Source organism: Oncorhynchus mykiss, chromosome 13 (assembly GCF_013265735.2).
Source record: "Oncorhynchus mykiss isolate Arlee chromosome 13, USDA_OmykA_1.1, whole genome shotgun sequence".
Taxonomy (NCBI): domain Eukaryota; kingdom Metazoa; phylum Chordata; class Actinopteri; order Salmoniformes; family Salmonidae; genus Oncorhynchus; species Oncorhynchus mykiss.
The window spans coordinates 33420176-33445026 of NC_048577.1; the positions used below are offsets into that span (position 1 = coordinate 33420176).

The 24851-nt window shown below is 46.3% G+C and overlaps 1 protein-coding gene across 1 annotated transcript; it reads right to left on the bottom strand.

The window, feature by feature from the left end:
* Window positions 1-1124: 1124 nt before the first annotated feature.
* On the bottom strand, window positions 1125-22603 carry col1a1a (collagen, type I, alpha 1a). The gene is made up of 47 exons (XM_036940805.1): window positions 22371-22603; window positions 19917-20108; window positions 19367-19389; window positions 19081-19116; window positions 17805-17897; window positions 17023-17094; window positions 16440-16484; window positions 15909-15962; window positions 15275-15328; window positions 15052-15105; window positions 14804-14857; window positions 14520-14573; window positions 14373-14417; window positions 14166-14219; window positions 13564-13608; window positions 13350-13403; window positions 12732-12830; window positions 12562-12606; window positions 12313-12411; window positions 12113-12166; window positions 11808-11915; window positions 11026-11079; window positions 10766-10864; window positions 10497-10550; window positions 10265-10363; window positions 9804-9911; window positions 9459-9512; window positions 9290-9343; window positions 9037-9081; window positions 8599-8805; window positions 8218-8379; window positions 7855-7908; window positions 7482-7589; window positions 7192-7245; window positions 7003-7056; window positions 6462-6623; window positions 6162-6269; window positions 5700-5861; window positions 5375-5482; window positions 5018-5071; window positions 4793-4900; window positions 4454-4507; window positions 4208-4315; window positions 3819-4101; window positions 3379-3569; window positions 2986-3228; window positions 1125-2561 (listed from the first exon to the last, which is right to left on the bottom strand). The coding sequence occupies exons 1-47, from the start codon at window positions 22450-22452 to the stop codon at window positions 2415-2417; spliced, it is 4350 nt and encodes a 1449-aa protein (XP_036796700.1). The 5' UTR covers window positions 22453-22603; the 3' UTR covers window positions 1125-2414.
* Window positions 22604-24851: the final 2248 nt, after the last annotated feature.

Genomic DNA, 24851 nt, shown 5'->3' on the forward strand with positions numbered 1-24851 from the left:
GCGTTGTTTTACTATCCTTGTGGGGACCAGAAATCCTCACAATAATTTGGGGACATTTCACCAGTCCCCCCATGGAGAAGGCTATTTTAGGGTTAGGTTTAGGGGTTTGGAGTTACGGTTAGAGGTTAGGAAAAATACGATTTAGAAAATAACCTACTTATTTTTAATTGAACAATGATTATAACATTGTTATAAAGATCCTTTTAGAGGGAAATTACAAGTACATTCATTTGCGGAATACATGATTCATGATTCTTCACACCCTCTCTTTCAAACTCTCCATTTACCCCTAGCCTAGATTATTTAGCCAAAAAGCCGTTATTGTTGGTTAATATTGATGTTGCATACCCGAGAAATGTGAGGCCAAAAGTTGGAATTTACAGACGAATTCAAACCCCTATAGCCAGCCCTCTCCGGAATTTGGGGGTAGCCGCCTACTATGCTGCTGCCTGCTGACACAACAGAGTGGACAAACGGGCCCTTTGTAAAGCCAACTCGGGGCTAACTGGTAGAGTAGAGCCCACCTGAATTGTGTGCCACTGAAAGGCAGAGACGGTTAGACTACGGTGCCGGGTCTCCACAACTGAATGCCTATCAGAGAGAATGTCTTACGGATGATTATCCTTTTGTGTTTATTTTTCTATTTCGGATTAACTATGCCTGAAACCAATTGGATTTCAATTGTGGAGTGGTTTTGCTTTTGCCTATCGATGCGTAAACATCAATGCGCAAACTGTGGGCACACAGCGATGCTGTCTCCAAGGGCGCGCCAATGTGGACGGTTATGGTCATCACTGGTAGGACAGAATTGAATATCTTTCAAATCAACCGCGTCGAAAGGACATGATCAGCGTGGGAAAGCCAAATGTCTTGGATATGCATTTTCAAACCGGATTTTGCCTTGAGCGGTTTTAAATCAGAAAAAGGATTAAACCATTTAGCATATATTGTAAAGGTAGAGTATTGAAGTATCCAGCTTCTTCTGTTCTGTGTACTATTGAACTGTCTTTAATAATAGCAATGGTCACCATGTGTTTTTACTTTGGCCTAATTGTTGATATAGACATGGTTCCAATTGAAATGGTACCTAATTCTGAGAAGCATAGAATTTTCAGAGGCAAACATTTCCGAGATTTTCTTTAATCTTCCTTTCAGTCAAAACAACGGTAACAGGTGCAAGCTGTGCCTCATTCAAGTCCATTGGGCAGTCAGGGAATAGTCAAGATCATGTCTGACAAACATAAGGTAGACAGACCACTTTAACATGCTTTATTTCAGCATCCAAAATAATTAAAAACATCTCAAATTTTTATACATATACAAAATAGGTACAGATCCTCATGTTTTAATCCCCCAACGGTGTGTCTGCTTCTCTCATAATTTGATGATATTTCATTTTTTTTCTGTGTTCAATTTTTTCCAAAACCCTTCTAAAATAACAAAACAAAAAAACTAAAACAATGGGGGGGGGTACTGCTAGAAGCAATTGGACAACAAAAGGGGGGATTTAAAAACGAAACAAACAACAACCAAAAAGTGTCAAAGATGTTAAAAACAAAAGACAACAAATCCACCTGCTCATTCTACACTAGACAGGACCGTGTGCATCCTAACTACAGTATACCTCTTGCTATGCCTCTGTTGCAGAGATCTTAGCCAACACTTGAAACCTCTTTTTACGACAGACATCAAGATAATCTGCTAGTTTAGCACCTAAGGTCCTGCAAGCAAGAATGACAACATAGTAGCACAATTCCGATCACCCTCCATTGACAGGACCTCATGAAGAATAGCACCTTTTGCAGCTGTTACTTTCAAACATACTTCTGCCGTGTAAAATCTAACCTGGGCTTCACTAACACTGGGTAACGTGGATTTCCTTTTTGAGGTAGCCATAAGATTAAAATATAAGTTGAACCCATGCCTTTAATTCTGCTTTCGTGTGACTTCAGAAGGAACAACAACTGCTTCTACAGGTGAGTACAACAACAAGACACTTCACTGTCATTTTTAAGATTTATTTGACATCACCTGAAAGTGGTACAAAGCATTTTATTTTATTTTTCATTGTCCTTCCGCAGTGGTAAAAAAAAGTCACCTGTATCTGGGATGTTTTTTCTGTCAAACTCCAGGGGGGATTTTACACTTTACAAGTATATATTATTTTCTTTTTGCCAGTAAAACCATTGAGTCTTCTAAAGTGTCCTCGGTGTTGATGGTGGTGGTAATAGTGGTCCCAAAAAAGCTTGATGACACACAACCACTGTCTTCAGAAGTGCAGTTTTTAAGCAAGTGGACCATTTGAACAGCCAAATGAAACTCTAGTTTTTTTTTTAAATGCATAGAAAAAGTTTGAGAGGGATGACTGCTAGAAAAAAAACATACACAAACAATTTCAAGTCCAGATTTCTTTTTTACAAGAAGCAGACTGGGCCAACTTCAATGCCAAATTCCTGATTGGGTGCACCAACGTCCATAGGAGCGATGTCAATAATAGGCAGACGGGATGTTTTCGTTGTCTTGTAGTCGATGACTGTCTTGCCCCATGCACCGGTGTGCGACTGTGATGAGAAAATGAGATGAAAACGGCACAATCAGAATCCATAGTTGCATTTCCTGATCAATTTAAATCATTCCCTGCCCTCCCCATTTACCCTTTCAAAAGATGGCTCCTGGAAATGCAGAGTTATGAGGAATAACATCTCAGATACTATCACAAAGCCCCTCACATTAATCCCTCATCTCTGCTTCCAACTAGTGACCCTTGTCCTATACCAACACCATAATCCCAAAAGCCCTTTACAATTTCACCTTAACAAGATTACTGATGCTCATACCCACAGTCTTACTTCAACTCCCTCTTCAAGAGGAGAGAATTCTCTCTTGAACCATTCCTGAGAGGAAGGATTCTTTCTAGAGAAGTCCCTGAGCGGACACAGGCTAAGATACTCTCTGCTGTGTGTAACAGGAGGAAGGAGGACTCACCGTGCAGCCGTCCTCGGTGACGCTGTATGTGAAGCGGCTGTTGCCCTCGGCTCTGATCTCGATCTCGTTGGAGCCCTGGAGCAGCAGGGACTTCTTGAGGTTGCCGGACTGCTGGTCCATGTAGGCGATGCTGTTCTTGCAGTGGTATGTGATGTTCTGGCTGGCCTCAGTGGCCATAAGGCGCAGGAAGGTCAGCTGGATGTTAACATCCTGAGCACTGGAACCCTCGCTGCCATACTCGAACTGTGAGGGAAAGGAGAAAGAGATAAGAGTTAGCATGGTTTGGAGTTAGCATGGTTTGGAGTTAGCATCAAGGACTCATCATCCCAGAGAATGGTGCGATTATGGCCCTCTTTTCTCAACAAGCCCAGTTTGTGGCTCCGAGGTTCTCACCTGGAAGCCATCGGTCATTGCCTCGCCGAACCAGACGTGCTTCTTCTCCTTGATGTTCTTGCTGGTGTACCAGCTCTTCTTGGGGATTTCTGCCTCGGTGGGGTAGACGCAGGTCTCGCCGGTCTCCATGTTGCAGTAAACCTTGATGGCGTCCTGGGTGCAGCCCTGGTCGGGGTCGATCCAGTACTCGCCTACAGTAGAAGAAGGGAGTGGATCGCGTCAAGAACATCCAATGTGATTGTTGTGGTTAAGAGACTACACGGACAGCAAGACTCACCAGAAACATGCTTCACCAGAAGCATGTGTCTACTGAAGACGTCTTTACACCCTATGCTAATGCTTGACAGAACCAATACAGCTCCATGCTTTCCTCAAAGCCAAGCAATTTCTTGACTAACGAGGAGCGAGCAACTGTAGTCAAGAATGGGTCTATGACTCACCGCTCTTCCAGTCGGGGTGGCACATCTTCAGGTCTCTGCAGGTGCGGGCGGGATTCTTCTTGGTGCCCTCGGGAGAGCGGATGTTCTCAATCTGCTGGCTCAGGCTCTTGAGAGTGGTGTCAACCTCCAGGTCGCGGTCGCGCATCACGTTGGCGTCGTCGGCGCGGAAGTGACGGAAGGGATCGGGGGCCTTCTCCTGAGCGGGCTGAGCAATGAAGCCCATGTCGAATCCACCGCCGGGAGGTCCGGGGGGGCCAGGGGGACCGGGAGGGCCAGGGGGTCCCTATATGTGGAGGAAGCAAAGGCCAACCAAGATAGGATGTAAAGAAGAATAAGAGGAGTACAAGGAGCAAAATATATAGATTTTTGAAGTGGTTGATGTGACTTACAGAGGGTCCCATCTCTCCAGAGCGACCACGGGGTCCGGGAGGTCCGATGGGGCCGGGCAGACCGCTCATACCATCCTTACCGGCGGCACCAGCAGATCCAGAAGGTCCCTAGTGTAGGGAGAGCCATAGCTTAATACGACAGCGTGGACTATCTAAGTCATATTGTCACCAGAGCAGTGATCCACAGTCGGAACGTTGCTGTGCTGATAGTTGTGTGACCGCTGTCGTAATGTGGGTCATACTCACTCTAGGTCCAGCGGGGCCAGAGGCTCCAGCAGGTCCTGACTCTCCAGATGGTCCCTATGGGCAGAAAGAATAGATTTAGGTGTCTGTTATATCAAACAACAATATTACAGGGAGAAGGTTGATTTCCCTCCTGCCCCCCACCCACCCACTTGCTAGGTTTTGTGATATCTTGGCTTCATGCAGAAATATCTCTTCCCCTGTGCCTTTTGTGGGCATGTCCAAATCTAGCCATTTATGGTGTACTGCAATGTGGATAAAGGGTAGCCATTTCCCTTGTTTCTGCTGGAGTCACTTGTGTGTCATTATTGTTGTCGATTTGTAATCAGCAGGGGTACTCACAGAGGGGCCAGAGGGTCCCTGCATGCCAGTGAATCCTCTATGTCCCTTCATGCCTCTCTCTCCAGCCTCGCCAGCCTCTCCCTTGTCTCCACGAGCTCCAGCGGGTCCCTGGGTGAGAAAACGACAGGTGTGTTCAGTATACCCTTTCCTCAGACTCAGAGTGGAAGAGCGGATATTGTGTTCCTCGTGATGGTTTTATGAGTCTGTGATGGAGTATACACGTACTGATGAGCCACGGGGACCAGCAGGGCCAGCAATACCAGCGGGGCCAGCAGGACCCTGAAGGAGAGAGAGAAAGAGATTATGACAACCAATTCCATTGATAATCCCAACTGGCATGTCATAAAGGCTATGTAGCTCAACTACTAGGAACCTCCAGTACATGCTGTATTCTAACAGCACCACAAACAAAGCCCTCAACCCCTTCTACAGCCTTAACTAGTTTGCAATAGGCGGCCATTTTGAGGCTACAACAGTTTAACATGCAGTAAGGTCTCTGAACATTATCGAGTCTGAATTGCTGCCCAGTTATGTATTCCTCGTCAGTCGAAGGGAGTAATGGTGGAGGATCTGGACACTTACAGACTCTCCACGGTCACCAGACTTTCCAGCAGGGCCGACGGGTCCAGGGGCACCAGGGGGTCCGGGGGCACCGGAAGCACCAGCGGCACCAGACTCACCACGCTCTCCCTATAGGCAAGACAAAGAGGAACAGAGACGGGCCAAGAGAAGATCAACCTCCTGGACATGATCCCAATACATTACAGTATGTGATGCCTATTTCAGCCATGCAAGTAGTCGTGTAATGGTGCCCAGTGTAGATTGTCTACAGTATACCAACAGGCTGGTTCCCAAAGTGAAGGGATTGACTCTGTCTTGAGGACATGTGTATGAGCAGAGCTCTCACCTTGGGTCCAGCAGCACCATCGCGACCAGCAGATCCCTCGTTACCAGGAGTTCCCTCGCGACCAGACTCACCAGGTGCTCCAGCCAGTCCAGGGGGTCCCATGGGTCCGGGGGGTCCACGCTCACCAGAGGGGCCACCAGGTCCCTGCTTGCCAGGCTCTCCCTAAAGCAGGAAACAGAGAACAGGGTTAGATCTCAACCACAACACGAGAGTAACCACGACTGAAGTAGAGCAATGGCGACTCAATTGTATGAATAAGCTACTGCAAGAGCGTTGCACTTGTCGGCTGCCATCTTGGCAGAGCTAGCAGAGGGCCTTTAGCATCATTGCGGCAGGCTTGTAGACTATCCAATCACTGCCTTATTGAAAAACTAGGGATCTCCACCATGAACTTGGTCTCCTCTGCAAAAGCCTAACGACATTTAACGTGAAGTTCTATAACTAGCTCTCTACAGCACTGACCAGTTGTCCGGCAAGGCCGGGGAAACCGCGCTCGCCTCTTTGTCCGGGCAGACCAACAATACCACGCTGTCCACCAATACCCTGAGGTCCGGGAGTTCCAGGGGGTCCCTGTAGGAGAGAAAGAGAGAATAGGTCATCGAGGCGTCCCTTTTCTAAAGCGTCAGATCTCAACTCCAGCGGCGTGTGTTACAGGTGTAGTCCAAAAGGAGTACTCGTATTGTTCTGGCTTGTCAGTGTAGGGGTCAGAGTGTTACTTTGTTAGGGTAACAGTAACCCCCCCCCAAAAAAAGGGGTACTTACATTGGGACCATCTCCACCAGGCTGTCCCTTCTCTCCCTGGGCACCAGGGGGTCCGGCAGCGCCGAGCTCACCAGGACGACCGGCGGGGCCAGTCTCACCACGGTTACCCTTCTGTCCTTCCTTTCCACCAGGGCCTGGGGGTCCGGGGGGTCCGTTGTTGCCCTGAAAGAAAGAGGAGAGGGTGGTTGAGTATGAGATGCGGCCCAAAGTTGACCGAATACACCAGTATCAATGGCTGTTATCAATGACCGTATTGTGATCAGCTACATGCTAAGCTAACGCCTAGCTAGATGCTTGTTTGGGCATCAGGCAATGCCATTGTGTCTTGGGTTGGTTGCACAATAATATGTTGTCTTGATAGTTGTGCTGTTGTATTGTGGGATTGCTGTTTTAAGCTGTCATCGAGCCGTTCGCTTGCTTAGTGTTAGCCTATGGTTGAATCTGGAACCTATGTCCACAGCCAAGGTATTGACTGGCATACTGATGGAGGATGGGCATGGTTCAGTGTGAATGGAATGGCGGTGGAGAAAGAGGTACTTACAGATGGGCCAGGAGGTCCAACTCTACCAGCAGCACCGGGGAAACCAGTGGCACCCTACGGAGAGAAAAGAGAGGCACTGGTCAACCTAGTTGTATCAGATTGGGAAGCATGATACTACTTTACAAACGCCATCTTTTACAGTCAGACAGATGAGAGGACGCTGGGAGGATAAGACACAAAGCTACTTACAGGGGGACCAGCAGCACCACGGGCGCCCTTAGCTCCGGTGTTTCCAGCGGGACCCTGTGTGGACACAGCAGTGCTTCAGTCCATAAGCAAGAGCAATACAAACACCTCTGTAATACGATGTACCACAGCGACGTACAGTCGTGCATGCACACATTTTACATATGGGTCATCCCGGGAATCGAAACCCACTAGCCTGGCATTGCAACTGCCATGCTCTACCAATTGAGCTACAGAGGACCATTTAAGATGGTCCAGGGTGGGTACCCAGTGGTCAGTCCCACGTGTTATACCTGAGGTCCAGGGGCTCCTGTAGGTCCAGCGGGTCCCTGAGCACCACCGTCACCCTTGGCACCGTTATCTCCAGCCTCTCCCTTAGCACCAGGCTGACCGTCACCACCCTGAAGGAGAAGAAGTAATTGAGTGAATGCAGAGCAGATTAGTGTGGCGGTTCATCTAGACTGGATGCTATGGTAAGAGAAGCCCGTCTCATTTAATGGCAATGAAATCAATTTAGAATCGCCATAGTGTGCAAGATGTTGCGAGTCGTCATCTTGATTGACACCCCACGTCCGTTTTAATTGGCAACTGATTTCTGTGTGAATTGAGGCCAATTTCTGTGTGAATTGAGGACAGGTAAAGAGGTGTGTGTGTGTGTGTACTTACAGGAGGCCCAGCGAATCCAGCGGGTCCAGGGGCGCCAGACTCACCGCGCTCACCCTGGGAGAGGAGAAGGTTAGGGTTAGTCAGGTCAGGGGTGTGTTAAAGGTCAGGGACAAGCATCATATGAGTGTGGGTCAGTTCTCTCTTCTATGCACCTTTCATTTCTACTTAAGTTTCATTCTTTATTGCTCGCTTTGGTGCTCGGTACGTTCCGGGCACCATTTCAGCTTTTCTTATTTGAAGCTTCAAGACTGACTCCCATAGAGAGAGGCCTGTGGCGTGGATGCATGGGGAGCTATTTTTTTTAAGGTCTTTTTGTGTCATGTCTGTGGCGAGGTGGGAACCGGGTGGGACGGAGGTACTCACAGGTGCACCACGGGCACCAGTAGGTCCACCAGGTCCAGGAGCGCCAGTCTCTCCCTTGTCACCAGGAGATCCAGCAGGGCCGTTGGGTCCAATGGGGCCAGTCATACCACGGACGCCATCCTTACCACCGGCGCCATCAGCACCCTTGACTCCTTGGTCACCCTGTCGACACAAGAGCAGCTGAATTAGTACTGTAAGCTGTGGGTTATGCAGATACAGAGACGGAGGAGAGCTTTTTCTGGACTCAGTCAAGTCCACTGTTAATGCAAGTGGGAGTTTGGATGGATCGGAGTGCCACAGAAGTATGAAGTCGAGGCCCACTGATGAACATGCATTTGGGCATGGAGGATGATAAGTGAAGGGTGGGACACCGGTACTCACTCTGTCTCCCTTCAGGCCTGGCAGACCACCAGCACCACGCTCTCCGGGCATTCCCTGCAGGCCAGGGGGTCCTTGGCCACCGGGGGCACCTGCGGCACCAGCCTCTCCCTTACCACCATCGTTACCAGCAGAGCCTGGAGAGCCACGGGCACCAGCGGGTCCAGATGGGCCAGGGGCACCACGCTCACCGGGGAAACCTCTGTCACCCTGGGGTACGGAGAGAAGAGAGGGCATCAGCTTTGGTTCTGGAGCATCACGTGTATACATGGTGAAGGATGTCATCGATGCTAATGTCTTTAGCCTGGGTCAGCTGGGTGCTAGTCTGTTGCTGCTTCAGCTGTTAGCCGTTGCCTTGCTTGGCTAAGTCGCTAGGCCACAGTGTAGCTGTAGCAGTCCATCACCCAGGAAGTGATGACATTATTATTCTGGGATACTCACTCTGGATCCTGCGGAACCAGGGGCACCACCCTCACCGGGAAGACCCTAGAGAGAGAGAGAGAGAGAGAGAGAGAAGATATTAGAGACTACGACTAGAGATTTGAGGTCTGCATTTGTGATGCTCAATGTTCAGCTGCGTCAAGTCCCAAATCTTGACAGGAAGTCAAGTGTCATGTAGTAATGAGTAGCAAGGAGAAGGCATGGGGCAGCGAGTGACTACACCAAAGGTGCTGCAGTCCTGTAGTATTCTTACCTGCTCTCCGGGCTTTCCAGTCTCACCAATAGCGCCTTGGGGTCCTGGAAGTCCCTGTTATACAAAGAGACAAGTGAGAGACAGGTGAGGCAAGGGTCAGAGGTCCTGAAGTAGGAGGAGGTCTGCGATTTGTCAGGTGCTGATCATTTCCTATAGTTCAGTGCTGTACCTGGAATCCAGGGGGGCCACCGGCTCCCTGCTCGCCTCGTTCTCCAGAAGGTCCCTGAGGAGGAGAAGGAGGAGAAGAGTCGGTTAGGAAAATCAGTGTGACCGGCATAATGGTGGGTGCTACACCTTGGTTGTGATGGGGTTACCCCCATATCATGTAAGGAAGCACAAACTGAGTGGTTTTGCAGTCTCCTAGGAGATTCCATGCTGGCTTGTATTAGTGATAGTGTTTGTTTGTGTGCAAGTGTAACACAGCGCGGGTAATGCTGAAGAATGTTGTCCTCAAAGCTTTGGGGAGAATGGGAGTGAAGCATTGTGGGATGCTGGAGAGTGGAAGTGTACTTACGGCAACACCGGGAGCACCAGGAGCACCAACATCACCATCCTTGCCGGGAGCACCAACAGCACCACCGGGTCCCATGACTCCTCTCTCACCAGGCTTGCCACCCTCACCCTACAGGGGAAGACAAATACCCATTAGCTCATTTCCCATCAGAGAGCAATTCTGTATACTGAAACCTAAGTTTTAGGCTATGGACAACTATGTCATACATTGTAGTGAAGGTTGATGAGGTGAGAACAGCTCATAGGAATGGCTGGAATGGAGTCAATGGAATGGTATCAACCACATATGTTTGATACCATTCCATTGACTCCATTCCACCGCCATTATTATAAGCCTTCCTCCCCTCAACAGCCTCCACTGTATACATTGGGTTACCTCTCAATTTCAGATCTCATTTCTCGAATTAGACCGTAAATGATTGTGCCCGAATAAGAGCAGCATGAGAGAGAAGGGTTACTCACTGCGGCTCCCTTAGGTCCGGGGAATCCCATGACTCCGGGCTGGCCTCTGGCTCCAACGGGGCCGGGAGGTCCGGGGCGACCATCTTGACCACCGGCACCCTGTCACAGGAGAGGGCAGAGAGTCAGTGACCACAGTGATAATCGGTGGAAGTAGCCATAGGTCATCAGTGTCTTTCAGTGTCGTTGAATTGGTGTCGTGAGGGTCAGGTGAATCTGTAGCTGAGGAACTTACAGAGGGGCCAGTCTTGCCATCGGGACCGGGGCTGCCAGGGCTACCAGTCATACCCTAGAGATGGGGGGGGGGGGGGGGGGGGGGCAAAGGTGAGAGGGCAAAGGTCAGGCACATAACATAGGTAGCATACACATCTTGACATGCCATATTAACATGAATATATTGGTTTCATGTTTATAGTATCTATTAGTTGTTGAATAGTTATCCAACAATGATAAAGTATAACAAAAAGGTCCTGTGATCTGAGACCGGTCCCCTGTCTAACTCACCTTGGATCCAGGCATACCAGGCTCGCCGTTGCGGCCAGGCTCACCAGTGTTACCCTTAGCTCCAGCAACTCCGGCACCACCACGCTCACCAGGGCCACCCTATTATGGAGGGAGAGAGAGAGAGAGATGGAAAGAGAAGGGTGGAGAGAGGAGTTTGCTATACTTAGCTATTGGCCATAGCATGTAGCAACGTTTGGAGGTGAACTGTGGTATATACATTTGAACATGTGTGTATGTTCCAGGTATATGTGTGTAGTCACCTTGGGGCCAGAAGCTCCATCAGAACCAGGGAAACCACGGCTACCAGGGGCACCCTGTAGGGGGCGACAAACACCACACAGGTCAATACCACAACACTGTCTGTCACTCCGTCAGTACCACAACATTCCTGCTACCTCAGTACCATAACACAGCCATTCAGTAACATTACATTACTGCTCAGCAATCACAGCCCTCTGGTGGCCAAATTAGGTTATGAGCTAGCTATTGGTTCCAAAAAGAGATAAGCATTCATAAGTCAATGTGATTATTTATGTGATGGAATAGTGGTATAGATATCATCGTTGTTTATGCATGTGCCAATACTAGCTGTACTGTGAGGAAGTAAGCAATGTATAAAAATACCAAATGCCCAAGTTCTTGTATAGCACTCTCCTACTGACCCAGTTCCTATAGTTGATTTAAAGCATTATATTGGATGGTTCAAATCATATCATTTTGACGGGTATGAGGCAGTAACGCAATGGTTCTTTGGAATAGGAAGACAGGGGAGCAAGAGTAATGTAGATTTGGAGGACTACAACACAGTTTAGTGAGCCGGGGGGGGGGGGGCTATTCTAAAAGTAGGAGATAGGAAGACAGTGAAAAGGAGATACTGGTCAACAGATTCTAACACCGGGCTAGTTCCGTTATTATAGCATACTTTCCTCCTCTCTCTCTCCTAAAGAGAAGGGGAAGGGGGGGGGGGGGGGGACACCTACGTGTAAAGGACAGGAGAACAGTATGATGAAGAGGGGACACTGTGTCTATCTGGGTTACTTACGCGCTCGCCGGGGGCTCCACGGGCACCAGCACCACCGGGCTCACCACGGCCTCCTCGCTTGCCTTCCTCACCAGCAGGGCCGGCGGGTCCCTGGACTCCAGCGGGGCCCTGGGTAATGGAGAAGAAACAAGATGAAGGTCAGAGAAATGGAGGGTGGCAAGGCATTGTGCTGAGATGTGGATCAGTACAGTGGTAGAGTTCAGACACATACGGACTGCTGACTGAGCATGTGCGGACAGAGTACGTGCTATGGGTGACTTGGTGGATCGTATTTGGCCAAAGAGGAAGTAAAAAGGTGTACTTACAGACTCTCCCTTAGCACCAGCCTCTCCTTTGGCTCCATTAGCACCAACCTCACCCTAGGTTGAAGAAATCAGAATCCACACTCAATGGTCTGTGCATTCTGACCAAGTTATAACATCAATATAAATTAAGATAACATATATTTATTTTACATTTTTTTGTACAATATCTAGTGATGGAAGTCAGAGAGAGCTGGACTTACAGTGTTACCCTTGGGTCCGGGAGCTCCACCAGCACCCTGGGGTCCGGGGGGTCCACGGGGTCCAGGGAAGCCAGGAGCACCAGCAATACCAGAAGAACCCTGGAGGAGGCAGCAGAGAGACAACCATTATACTTCCTGGATTCATCATCACTGAGTGACCAGTCAGTGACAACAATATTGGCAAATAGACAAACCAATGACAACTAAAATGGCTAGTTCAGTGAGGAGTGGGGGGAGGTGTATACTTACAGGGGCACCCTTGGTACCGGGGTTTCCGTCAGCACCGTTGTTTCCCTACAAGAGATACAAACCAACGGGTTAGAGAGGGAACTTCCTCACAGGGACAGCAAATGTAAATTAAAGTCTCCAACACAGTCCAGAGGTGTATTTCACTAGAGGTTTCTAGAGCTGAGACTCACAGCGGGGCCAGCAGCGCCAGCGGGTCCGGGGTTACCAGCCTCTCCACGGGATCCCTGGGGTCCCTCGCCACCACGAGCTCCCTGGGCACCAACCTCTCCCTGTTGGGGTGAAGATAGGTCAGGGCAAGAACCTGGAACTAATATTGTACTAATACTACCAAGTGCTACCCTACACAAGTACTACTCTAGTAGTACTACTGCTACCAAGTTAAGTACTACTGTACTAGTACTGTACTACCCTACTCCCTAGTACTTCCTTATGGTAGTACTGTACTATGCTGCCATTCAATTAAATGATGTCCACATCATGACCCCATATAAATCAATGTGACCTCTGACCCCACATGACCCCTGTAGGGGTCATCCTTCAGATAAGCACCAACCCAACAGCTGTTCTATAAAAGAAAGAGGATGATTCGTCACTTGGGGCCGATGTAGTTAGCCGCCTTTTTTTTGTGCTAGAATGGATGTAATGTATATTTTTATCTCATCTACCTCTCCAAATACTGCCCCCTGGGAAAGAGCTTAGAGGTGAGGGTAGAGGGTGGAGGATAGACAGTAAGAAAGTAGGAGGTATACAGGTGTGTAAACACAGATAGGTGCAAGTTGACATCTTACCTTGGCTCCAGGGCCACCGGGGAAACCAGGGGCACCAGCGGGGCCAGTGGGGCCCTAGAATACGAGAAAACAAGAGAGAGAGAGAGAGAGAGAGAGAGGAATGAGTTACAGTCTAAATGATGAATACTGCATAAGTGTGCTTGTGTACCAATATGTTTCTGTTGATGGTTGTGTACTGTTTATGTGTGAATAGATAGCTGCCGTCAGTACTTACAGGAGGACCAGCAGCACCAGCAGCACCATCGTTACCACGAGCACCCTGCAGGAGAGAAAGATACAAAGAGAGAGAGAGAGGCACAACATGGTCAGATGCAACTAGCCATCACCCCTTCAGGGTCCAATTCCAATATGGCTGACCCTTCAATGTCAGAATCCAACATGACACTGTAAAACTAAATAACTGACACACTGAGTTGTAAGAACATGTGAAATATGGCTTCCTACTGAGGCCAGTATACAAGGCTGTACAATGCTTATGTTCCACAATATAGGGCATTCAAGTAAATCAGGTTGTGAGGCCTTTTGTAGATTGAGAGTAAGAATGGTTGTTTCCAACAAATTAGCCCTGGACTGATCAGTAAACATCTGAAATATATGCAAAACGCTTGGGAAACGCGATGACCCTTGAGCTACAGGAATAGTGTCTCTCATAACTATGTTGTGATGGTGATAGTGCACCCCTTGTTTATGGTTACAGGGGGTGGTGTAAAGTACTTAAGTCAAAATACTTTAAAGTATCTTGACTTTTACTCAAGTATGACAATTGGGAACTTGTTCCACCACTGGTTCCTGGGGGTGGTTTTGGGGTTGACTTACAGCAGCTCCGTTGGGACCAGCACGGCCTCTCTCACCAGGCAGACCACGGGGTCCCTAAAAGAGAGGGACAGATATTGGCACGGTAAGTAATCATGGCTGCCATTCACATTGCTACTGTATTGCAGAATGCTAAAAATGAGTGTGATCTTCTCTCTACACTCATTTTCTTGTGTAGGACTGTTGACAAAAATGGAGGGTGGGACTCACCATGGCTCCAGCGGCTCCGTTCTCACCGGATGCACCACCCTCTCCCTGAGGAAGGACAAACGGACAGGTCAGTGAAGGGAGGTTGAGCGAGGGGAATTATGTGTGATTTCTACATTAGCAGGGGAGATGGACGAGAAGGGGCCTCACCTTGGGTCCAGCAGGGCCAGACTCTCCCTTAGCTCCGTCAAGACCGCTGAATCCCTAGAGATAGAAGTAGACAGAGACAATATTAGAGGAGAGGAAAACAGGGCAGATTGTACTGCTGCTATTTGGGAAGTATAGGCTGATGTTGACACCAGACACTGGTCCAAGATCAGTTTAGCGTGCAATCCCCTTCATGATTAAGGTTAGGCATGGAGACGTTTAGCTGATCCTGGATCTGTTCTGGAGAGCAACATCTACCAAGACAGTTTGGGGGTGCGGTGACTCACTCTGTGTCCCTTGATGCCGGGAAGGCCGGGGGTTCCGGGGAATCCACGAGCTCCCTGGAGAGAGAGAGAAAGAGGAAAAAAAGATAACGGGACATGTTATCAGTGCAGTTGATGGCTTAACATTCCTTGAAGGATATGAGATGTCTCATGGTGTCTGACTATTAGGTGCTATTGCTCTTGAGACTAACGTTCTAGAGTGAGTGTATGGATGGAGTATGGAGTGACATTAGAATGACATTGCGACTCACCTGTGGGCCGGAAGCTCCACGCTCACCGGGGCGACCAGGCTTGCCAGACTCACCCTGAATGGGAGTAGAAGGAGGGTAGGAAGGAAGGAAGGAGTGGGATGGAGAGGAGGAGACAAGGTGAGGAATAAACGATGATCCAAATCCATCCCCTTTATGAATATCTTACCCAGAAATTGTCCTGGGACATAGGTTGATTTCAATTATGGATATCTTGGTGACTTACATCATCTCCGTTCTTGCCAGGGGGACCAGCAGGACCACGGGGGCCCATGGGACCCTGTAAGAGATAAACCACTGGGTGAGAAGGCTGTGTGTGTGTGTGTGTGTGTGTGTGTGTGTGTGTGTGTGTGTGTGTGTGTGTGTGTGTGTGTGTGTGTGTGTGTGTGTGTGTGTGTGTGTGTGTGTGTGTGTTGTGTGCGAGAGAGAGAGTTACCATGATATGAGAAATATTATTACAATTTGTCAGTGATGGAAATAATCTAGGATCATCTGTCATTCATCTAGAAACTTGATTACCTAATAGGTAGTTCAATCAAAATACTATTGGAGGGTGATGATGGGGGTCTGTGTTGTGTGTGTGTGTGTGGGGGGGGGGGAGGCACATTAACATTAACACATTCCAAGCTTCAGGATAGAGCAGGACCTATGCAGCAGGTGGTTTAGTAGCCTGGAGGTTGTTTGGAAGTAGTTTTTTTAAGTGTAGTCATTGTATGTTGAGCTATTTTTCTGCTTTTTGGCATTATATTGCCCTGCAGAATATGGCGTAGAATTTAGCTCAAAGTGTGTGTTTATGAGGGATTCAGATACTGAGGTGGTGGCGTATCATTTTCTGGAATATTCCGGAACGAGATACTCACAGAAGAACCAGCCTCACCAGGCTCACCAGGGGGGCCAGTGAAACCCTGAGGTCCCTATAGGGGGAGACAAAGAGATAATGTCAGACTTTGATGTTCATTCATAGTTTTTTTAACAACGGGGAATAAGTCCTGTGGGTAAAACATTCCCACGGTCATTATAGTTATCGAAGACTGAAACTGAATGTAAAAAAAAAAAAAAGGAGAAAAAAATATCTATACAAAGAGTCAACTAAGTAAAGCCAATGACAGACTAGCAGCTTACTAAAATTAAAAATAAAATGACAAGAACTTAACAGATACTAAATAGAAATGGTCAGGAACCTATCAAATTAAACCAAGTTAACATACAGCCATATATGCTTAAAAAAAAACACACACCTACAATTAAACAACTCGAGAGCGACTTCAACTCCCATCATGCGATTCACCTAGTCATAAACGGACCTCTTTTTGACCTTTGACCCGAGGTCTCTTCCCCTACATGACAAATGTCACTTAAACAGCTAGAACACAAAGGGAAGGGATACTTACACTTGAGCCAGGAGGTCCTGGGGGACCACGGGGACCCATGGGGCCCTGTCAATCAAAAGGCAAAGAAACGATCAGTAAATTATTAACCAATCACATCAGTCTTCCCATTAGAATATATCTTTGAGAAGGAGCCAACTGACCAAAGGATCCACCAAAGGTTGGGTGGGCGAGGGTTAAAGTCCTCCCAAAGTATACATTCTAACGACCAACAGTCGCACCATGAATTGTGATATTAGAATAGTGGCATCAGTAAACTTTCAAGACATATACACAGTGGTAACAGGGGAATTGATGCTATTATTGAAGTGACAAAGTAGGAAGAGTCAAAGTTTATGCAGGTATCTCAAACATGTAATGCGTGGTGCTAGTCATTTATGGAATATGGAAGTACATGAGATGTACATAAGTACATCTTTTTTATGGGATAGTATTTGTTGTGACATATGGAGTACCACAGAGACCAATTTGCAGGACAAAAGTCTCATGGCCATAGTTTTATTTGGTAGTGTCTATACACAAGACAGATACTGCGAGTCAGTGATGCAACTAGGCCAACAGGCTCTGTGTCGTTTTATGCCCTTACCATGGGGCCGGGCATGGACATGCCACCGCCGCTCTTCTCATCAAAACCACCAGACATCTGAGGGGAGAAGTTCTATAGGGAGACACAAGGTAGAGATGTGTTACAGTCAGTCAGTATTGGGAATCATGAGAACAGTACAGTGATCTCGACATAGAGTATATGGATGGGCCTAACCTGGCAAGAGAATGCAAGGCACTAGGCCTGTCCATATCAATGACAGATCTGTTCATATCCATGACATATCTACAGGGTGACTACCTCTCTGGCGTTTCCTAGCTGTGTTAAGTGTTACCTCCCTGTCCACTCCTGGCTGGGCGCTGTCCACCTGCCCTGGTGCTGAAATACAAACTGCACTGCGCTCTAACCAGGATAGCTTAGCACCACACCTCCCGTGCTCTTGCCTCTACTCTTTTGGGAGGTTTATCATTATGATTTGGAGATTTCCATTCTGAATGGAATAGCACAATAGTTCCTGTTGTATTCACTGAGGCAAACACTGTATTTGGAGCCTGTCCAGACTACATGGAGATCAGTGAGGTTAAGATATGTGACATAATAAGAGGGTGTTGGTGTGTTCTCCACCCAGCTGTCAGACTTAGCCACTTTCTCCACTTTCTTTAAATCTAAGTTACTAACCCCTAACAGAAGCTGCCCCTAATCTCTGATCTAGGATCCGTTTCCTCTGTACAACGCATAACCGTTTAACCATTTGACCTGGGTCAAAGCTGACTCTGGGTCAGTGCTAAGTAGGCTAAACGTCCGTCTTGGCCTGAGATACTTACTCCGCCAAGACCAGGGGGTCCAGGGGGGCCTGGGGGTCCAGGAAGGCCGGGCTGGCCGGGAATACCATCGTTGCCGGGGAAACCAGCAGGTCCCTGCAGTAGAGACAAGAGAGAGAAGCTGGTTAGTGATGAACTATAGCAGTAGTCAGTGAACATAGAAAAGGGCTTCATTGTTATCTATGGGGGATAAGGCATCAATGAAGAGTGACAAGGGAAAAGCTAACATAGGGCCTAGGGTTTGGGGTGAACTCGAGGCATATAAGCCCTTAGTATAATACAAGCAAATTGATGGGTCATGTCTGTAATACCTTCAGATCACTTGGACATTAGTCGCATTATCTACCTGTCCTTCCATACATCAATCTATCTCTTTGTTCATCCAACCGTATAATTATCTACCAGTCTGTTTGTCAGTCCATCCATCCGTCCAATGGATCGGAGATGAAATGACACGCATGGTCTCAGTTACAAGACAATCCCAAGTACCTTAAGTCATGAAGATTGGAACACCACACTGTACCCACTTCAAGTACTTGGTTAGGGCCCAACCAGTCACTGTCCCAGATATTGTGAGCACCACATTATTCTTCAAATTCATTTGAAATGGAGTAGAACTATTCAAGATAAGAAATTGTATTTCTAGTTCAACGAATGCACAATATACCTGCATATGCTGGTGGCCCAATACAAATCCACACATATCTCAAAATACTAGTCACCAAATGGGTATCTAGACAGGTTGGGCTTGGATGAAAGTAAAACATCTATACCCATTGGGAAAAACATGAATTGAGATTTAAAGAAGGAAGATGGTGGCCGACTATTTAGCCATTTAGCTCCACTGGTAAACTCCAAAGACTCTGGATGTACAGGTGTATCCATTGCCTTCGATTATAATCTAACCCCATGTCAGACATTACCAACATTAAAAAAACGGAATCTACTAATAGCTAATATCTTACGGGCCAAAACTCTGCTATGAGTACTAACGAGCTAGTACAACAGTCATTATGAGTGATGTGTGCAAGATGCTAGGCCTGTCCTTTAAAACTGAGACAAGAGGCACGCAAGTCCAAAAAGACACCAGAAACATAAGAGCCAAATCCTAACCTTGGGATATAGGTGCAAACCTTTAACCTCCACACACCTCTATCAATGGAGGATTAGTGAAAGGGCTGTGACGTTAAATGTTTTGCACGCATCTCATGTTTGTCAGGTTTTGGCCCGACAGGAAGTGAATACAAAAGCATGCTAGGAATAAGGAAGTGAAACGTACTGGCTCTCCCTTGGCTCCACGATCACCCTGGGGTCCCTATTTGACGGGGAAACAGCAGCATTAGGTCGTGGTTGCACTTGAAGATGTGGTTCTTATTGTGCCATGGCCTTACTAGTTTTGCAGTGCAAGATAAAATAGTTTTGTTGCAATGATGTATTTATAATGAATCAACAATTTAAAAAAAATATGTACAAGTACGCTTTAAACGTTGACAATAATAGCAAATCTAATTATAATAGCCTTATCTAATAGTTAATAACAATAAGGATCATAATTTCATATTTACCTCAACCTTTGGCTCCTGGAAGCCTATGGTAGCAACAGAAAAACAACAATTAGATTAAAATGTGAAATATCTGAAATAGTCTGAACAGGAAAACAAATAAAATATGTGTAGGGTGCATTTAAATTGTACATAAGGCCAATGTTATTAGATTTAGAACTAATAGGGGACGACAATGTCTGAACTAGGCCTAGTGAAAATGTACACAAAGCCCCAATTTGAGACTGGGTCAAAGTTGAAAGGAAGGCCAAAGGTAGTTAGGAGGTGGCAGTGGCACCAGACTGGACATGCACATTATATGTGCCTGAAGCACTGAATAGTATCCCATCCCATTTCGGAGGAAATGGGGGAAAAAATGACTGGTGTGATTGGAATAAAGGTAAATCCAAGTTTATTCCTCATTGGCCATCCATAAAATGCTGTCGAACCCCTTAAAAGTACAAGCCGAACAGTCCCTCTGAGGCCTCGAAAAACGTGTCAAAACTGATTCTGAGAGTGCCTGCGCCTGTAAGGTAAACTTCGTGAACGTTGCGTCGGGAGGAAATCGGCGTACCGTCGTCGGGGCAGATGGGGCAGCATTCGTCGTGGGGGATCACTGGATTGGGGCAGTCGGATGTGTCCTCGCAGATAACTTCGTCGCACATGACGGTGCCGCTATCGCACACGCAGATCTGGCATGGCTCGGGTTTCCAGACATCTCTGTCGTTGTAGAATTGACCGTCCAACGTACAGCTGCCGGCAGTGCCTGAGAAAGATGCAGAGATGAAATAGTTTAGAACGCTTGCCTTTAATGTCGACCTAGAAGGCACGGATGCCCATGTGATGACACCTTGACCAGGTGATGCATACGAAAATGTGATGCATACTCACCAAGTCGCTCTGGATAAGAGTGTCTGCTCAATCAGCGTTTCCTAACTCCAGTCCTTGATTACCCCCACAGTACGCCTTTTCGTTGTAGCCCCAGACGAGCTCATCTGATTCAACTTGTCAACTAACATTAATCAAGTTCATTCATGTGAGTTAGTCAGCGGAAACAACAAAAATGTGTGCTGTCGGGGGTACTCATGGACTGGAGTTAAGAAAAGCTGCGCTAAATGACACGTATTTGTAATGCCTTGATTGGAATGAACAACAGGCCAGAAGGCCTGGGAAAAGATTAAAGTGAAGTCTATTTCCTACATTTATGTTGACAAATATTTTTGAAATGTAAAATAGGGGTGGGTATAATTTGTGGTACGTTCCAACAGGAATATGTTACAAAAACAAGGTTGCCAACAAACAACGTTTTCACTCAGTATGTTTATTCCGAAAAATGTATGTCCTCACTCTGGTAGCCTATGGACAAACATTAAGAAATAAGCTACGTGGTGAGTTGATGCCTATTCGGCAGCTAGTTAGCTAAGTGAATTGATCATGCTACTTTGTATGCGTTGTCTTTTGGCATCCTGTTTTTGGAACAGATTCCTGTTTTAACTTTCGACAAATTATACCCACCCGCAAAATAGTAAGCCCTGAGGGGTAACTACAAAGTAGGATCAATTAGTTACCCGGATAACTTGTCTAAAAATGCTGAAATAACCTATTGATTTTCTGCATCATTAAGAAAATTAATAACTATTTGTTTATTTTATTAAAGTTAGATGGCTAACTAATTGATCCGGCTTTGTAGTATAATCATCAGACTTGAACTAGGCCTAAATAGCCAATATTATATTGGTGGCGAATTTGTGGTCTTCGTTTAGCCGTTGCCCCGACTACCGACTACAATGTTGGTCCACAGGAGTTGCTACAATTTGACTGTAGAGGGCGAAACAGTCAGTGGAAAAGGTCCACGTTGTCAATGCTGTCCTCCAAACGCTGCTGAAATAACTGAAAACTATCGGTTTGGCAACCACCAGCGTTTATACCTCAGTGGAAAGTTTCCGAAGTCTGAATGTGTTTTCAATTATTTAAAAAAATGAAAGGGAATGGTAGGGGGCGCATCGAAAACATTGAAATGTTGGTGGAGTTGCATTTCAGAACCACGTGGTGGCGCTACAGGGCCGTAGAGCGAATTTGCACATCTGTACGCCCCAGATGCAACTAGAAACCCTATACTCAAGTGTAGGGTGACACCATACAGCCAATAACTTAAAACGAATTGTATGTAGTTTGTCTATAGGTAATGCATTTAGGTTCTTATACTTTATCTCTATTTTGAATACACTTTTTGTAAGTAGCTACCTATGCCAAATAACTGAGCTTGAAACTATTCAAAGGAAGTTGCGCACGATGATGCTTTGTCCTCTCCTTCAACGTGTAGGTCACTGTATTCTTTCCACAAAAGTAAAAATATAGTCTACCTGTGATGAATGACTGTATACTAGGATATATTCCATTTAGAAAAACTCGAGGCTCAAGATTGCCATCGTTCAGGATTGACCCTGTTCCTTTTCTACATGGCTGACATTTAGCCTCAGGCTATGAATTATTCCTCCATAACCAACGGAATAACTTTATCCTTTACTTCCAGACTGTTGAGCCATACAGGCCCATTCAATTCCACTCTATCCAATGGGCACAGAGTTGGCATGCCATGTAGCCTTCCCCTCTATCCCTTACATGCGTTCAAATATTTCCAGCTGTTAAAATGTACCTCCAGGGCATCAAATAACGAGTGGAAGAGAAAGCCTTGGAACCTGTACCAACTCGTTCCAAAGGCACGCGCAATCAAGCGTGAGAAGGCCCACAAGCAATGATGCGCATACACTCTGCTCAAGCTGCAAGAGGTAGGCTATCCTTATGAATCCCACTCACAAAAAAAAGAACAGTTAACCAGTCAATAAACATTTACCACAGATAAAAAATAGAAATGTATCCTAATTTGCACATGAATCGGAATGGCTCAGTCATCACCAAACCTTTTTCCTATTAAAACCACCTTTCTCCTTCAACCCAGTCTTTCCATATCAACTTCGTTAAGACAATAGATACAAGAGGCAAGGATAGACTCAAAATTGACACTTACGATCGTCCTCGCCTTGTCCTCTTGCCAAAAGCACTGTTGCGCTGAGCAACAGCGCTAACCGAATATCCACAAAGCTGAACATGTCTAAATATTAGACATGTAGACTCTTTGAGGCGAGGGGGGAAGTTATTTTTTCCGTTAGACTCCAATCATACAAGTAGGGTCCAGTCCTCTGTATTTCCAATCCAGACCCCGCAGAAAACTCCCTACTGCCTATAGAAACTTTTTGCCCTGCCTTTTATATTCCAAACTTTTGGGGAGGTGCCGGCCACACCAGCATGCTCATGTTCATTAAAAAAAAGTCCCTCCTTCCATCAGTGGAAAGGGGGTGTCGTAGACACATTTTTCACCTTAAAGTCTCAGGAAACTTGATATTTTTTAGAAAAGGTGGAGGTTTTGTAAAAAACCATCCCTTATCCCGGCTTAGACAGACGACAGCCCATGACATCCAATAGTATATTGGCGAGGAGGGCCCGGATAGCTAGCTCACTGTCGGTAGATTCTTCAGGGTTGGAATTAAATAGAAACGAGCTGTGCACAGGAAAGGGACTTAAATTACGTTCCTTACCCCACTTGTGTGTTTCCAGGCAGATGTTATTTTGTTGTCAATATTGAATGCTTTGCAGTTGTAGCACAGTCTTACTTTTACGCGTTAATGGTGCCACATCAACGTGGACACTACATTGGGCACGCACTGTTCCCTCGGGAGCTGTGGTTTCGTTGCCATTTTATTATTCTGTGGGGATGGATTGGCTGTTGCTTGGCAGGCCTGTACAGCTGTGTCTCGGCCTAGGATATTTCTGATCGAAATGTAGCCATCGGAAACGTTTGCCTACATTTTTTGTTTAAGGTGAAATTGCTCATCGATTGCATCCAGATGTGAGAGACTATCGAATGTATTCCTAAGACTATTTTAGTTTTTGTAGTAAATGTGGTTTGAAGTTCTATGACCGATCATAATGGGAGAGGTGTGCAGGCTTTCGATAACTTATTGCATGTAGCCAATCGTATCGCTAAGGACCTTGATTTGATGAAAGGATGGCTGCTAGGCCTTACTGAGCTACAGTTTTAGGGGAAGAGTGTGTACAGTGTCGCTATTTGGCACATTGGAAACTCACAGTTTAGGCAATAGTATTATTTTGGCTGGAATTGTACGTTTTTGTTTCACATTTGTTCATAGTATAGTTCATGCGATCTGGGATCGGCTTCGGAAGGTATACGTGGAATGAGAGATCGGAAAATTGAATGCCTGTGGATTGCCAGCGCATCTTTCATTTTGGCATCAATCCCACTACAGGTCGACTGAGGAGAATACCGTCAATTAACTCCTGGTTATAGCCTGTTTGAAGAATATATACATGATTCTAACTGGATGGAAACCGTCAATTCTTCTACTTCTACTGGTCATGTGCATGCTGCAGAACGTCTGTGCACAGACATAAACACGCAAAAAAAAGTTATGACTGAAACAGATGTGAAAACTCCCCTGCAATTCCACAACGGAAGAATTCGTTTCCAAACGAAAAATAATGTAATTATTTAGGACGTTTGTCTCAAGTTTGTTGTTAGTCCTGCTATAAAGAGTCAAAAAGCTCCCTAACTCCCCAGATGAAGGTGTCATACAACATCCATGCACATATAGCAAATAAATACAATGAGATATTAGTGAATAATGTGTAATTGTAGGTCGCCAGATGCACTGCTCCGTAACGCCCATAAAGTAATTATTACGCACAGAAAGACAGACACCTCTCCATAGACGCGCCTGCATCTTCCTTAAGAAAAAAAAACATTTTTTTGGCATCAGTGCAGTCTTTTCTCTGCACTGCACACGTTGCAGCTTTGAGCAGAACTACTCAATCCCATCCCTGCTCTTTCCCTTCACTTCTGAACCTCTGTCACATCACATGCCTTCACATTATCCAAGAAATGCGTCTGTCTTTTTTTTTTTACGAGGATGACGATGGAATGCTTTCTCTGAGATAGAAAGCGCCACCTCATCATTTTGAGTTCTGAATCAGGTGTATGTGGGACTAAATTACAAGTGCATTGTGCCCTTATTGAAAACAGAATGGGCATGATTGGCTTCTCATAATGATGGAAATTCTGTAAGAAAGGGGAGCTAGCTTTGCGTGAATGAACCCTCCATTTGGATATGTGGCATTTAGGATGGACTGCTGTACAGTCCAATGACAGTCTACAGGGCCAATGGCGAGCCATCCCGGCAATTGTGGGAATGAGATGGCCGTTACGACCAAATTATCCGTCCTAAAGATAATTTCACTCAGACCAACCGCATGTTTGATAGGCTATATGTCTACAATGATCAATGAAATTCTTTGTAGTTTTGTGATTATTTTTTTACGTGCGTAAAATACCCTACATTGTGTAAATGTAAGCCTTCTTGCTTTATTTTTGATGATGCAATGTAAGCGTCACTTGTCGATCAGCACATTGAAATAGAAACGTAATTTGATGGAA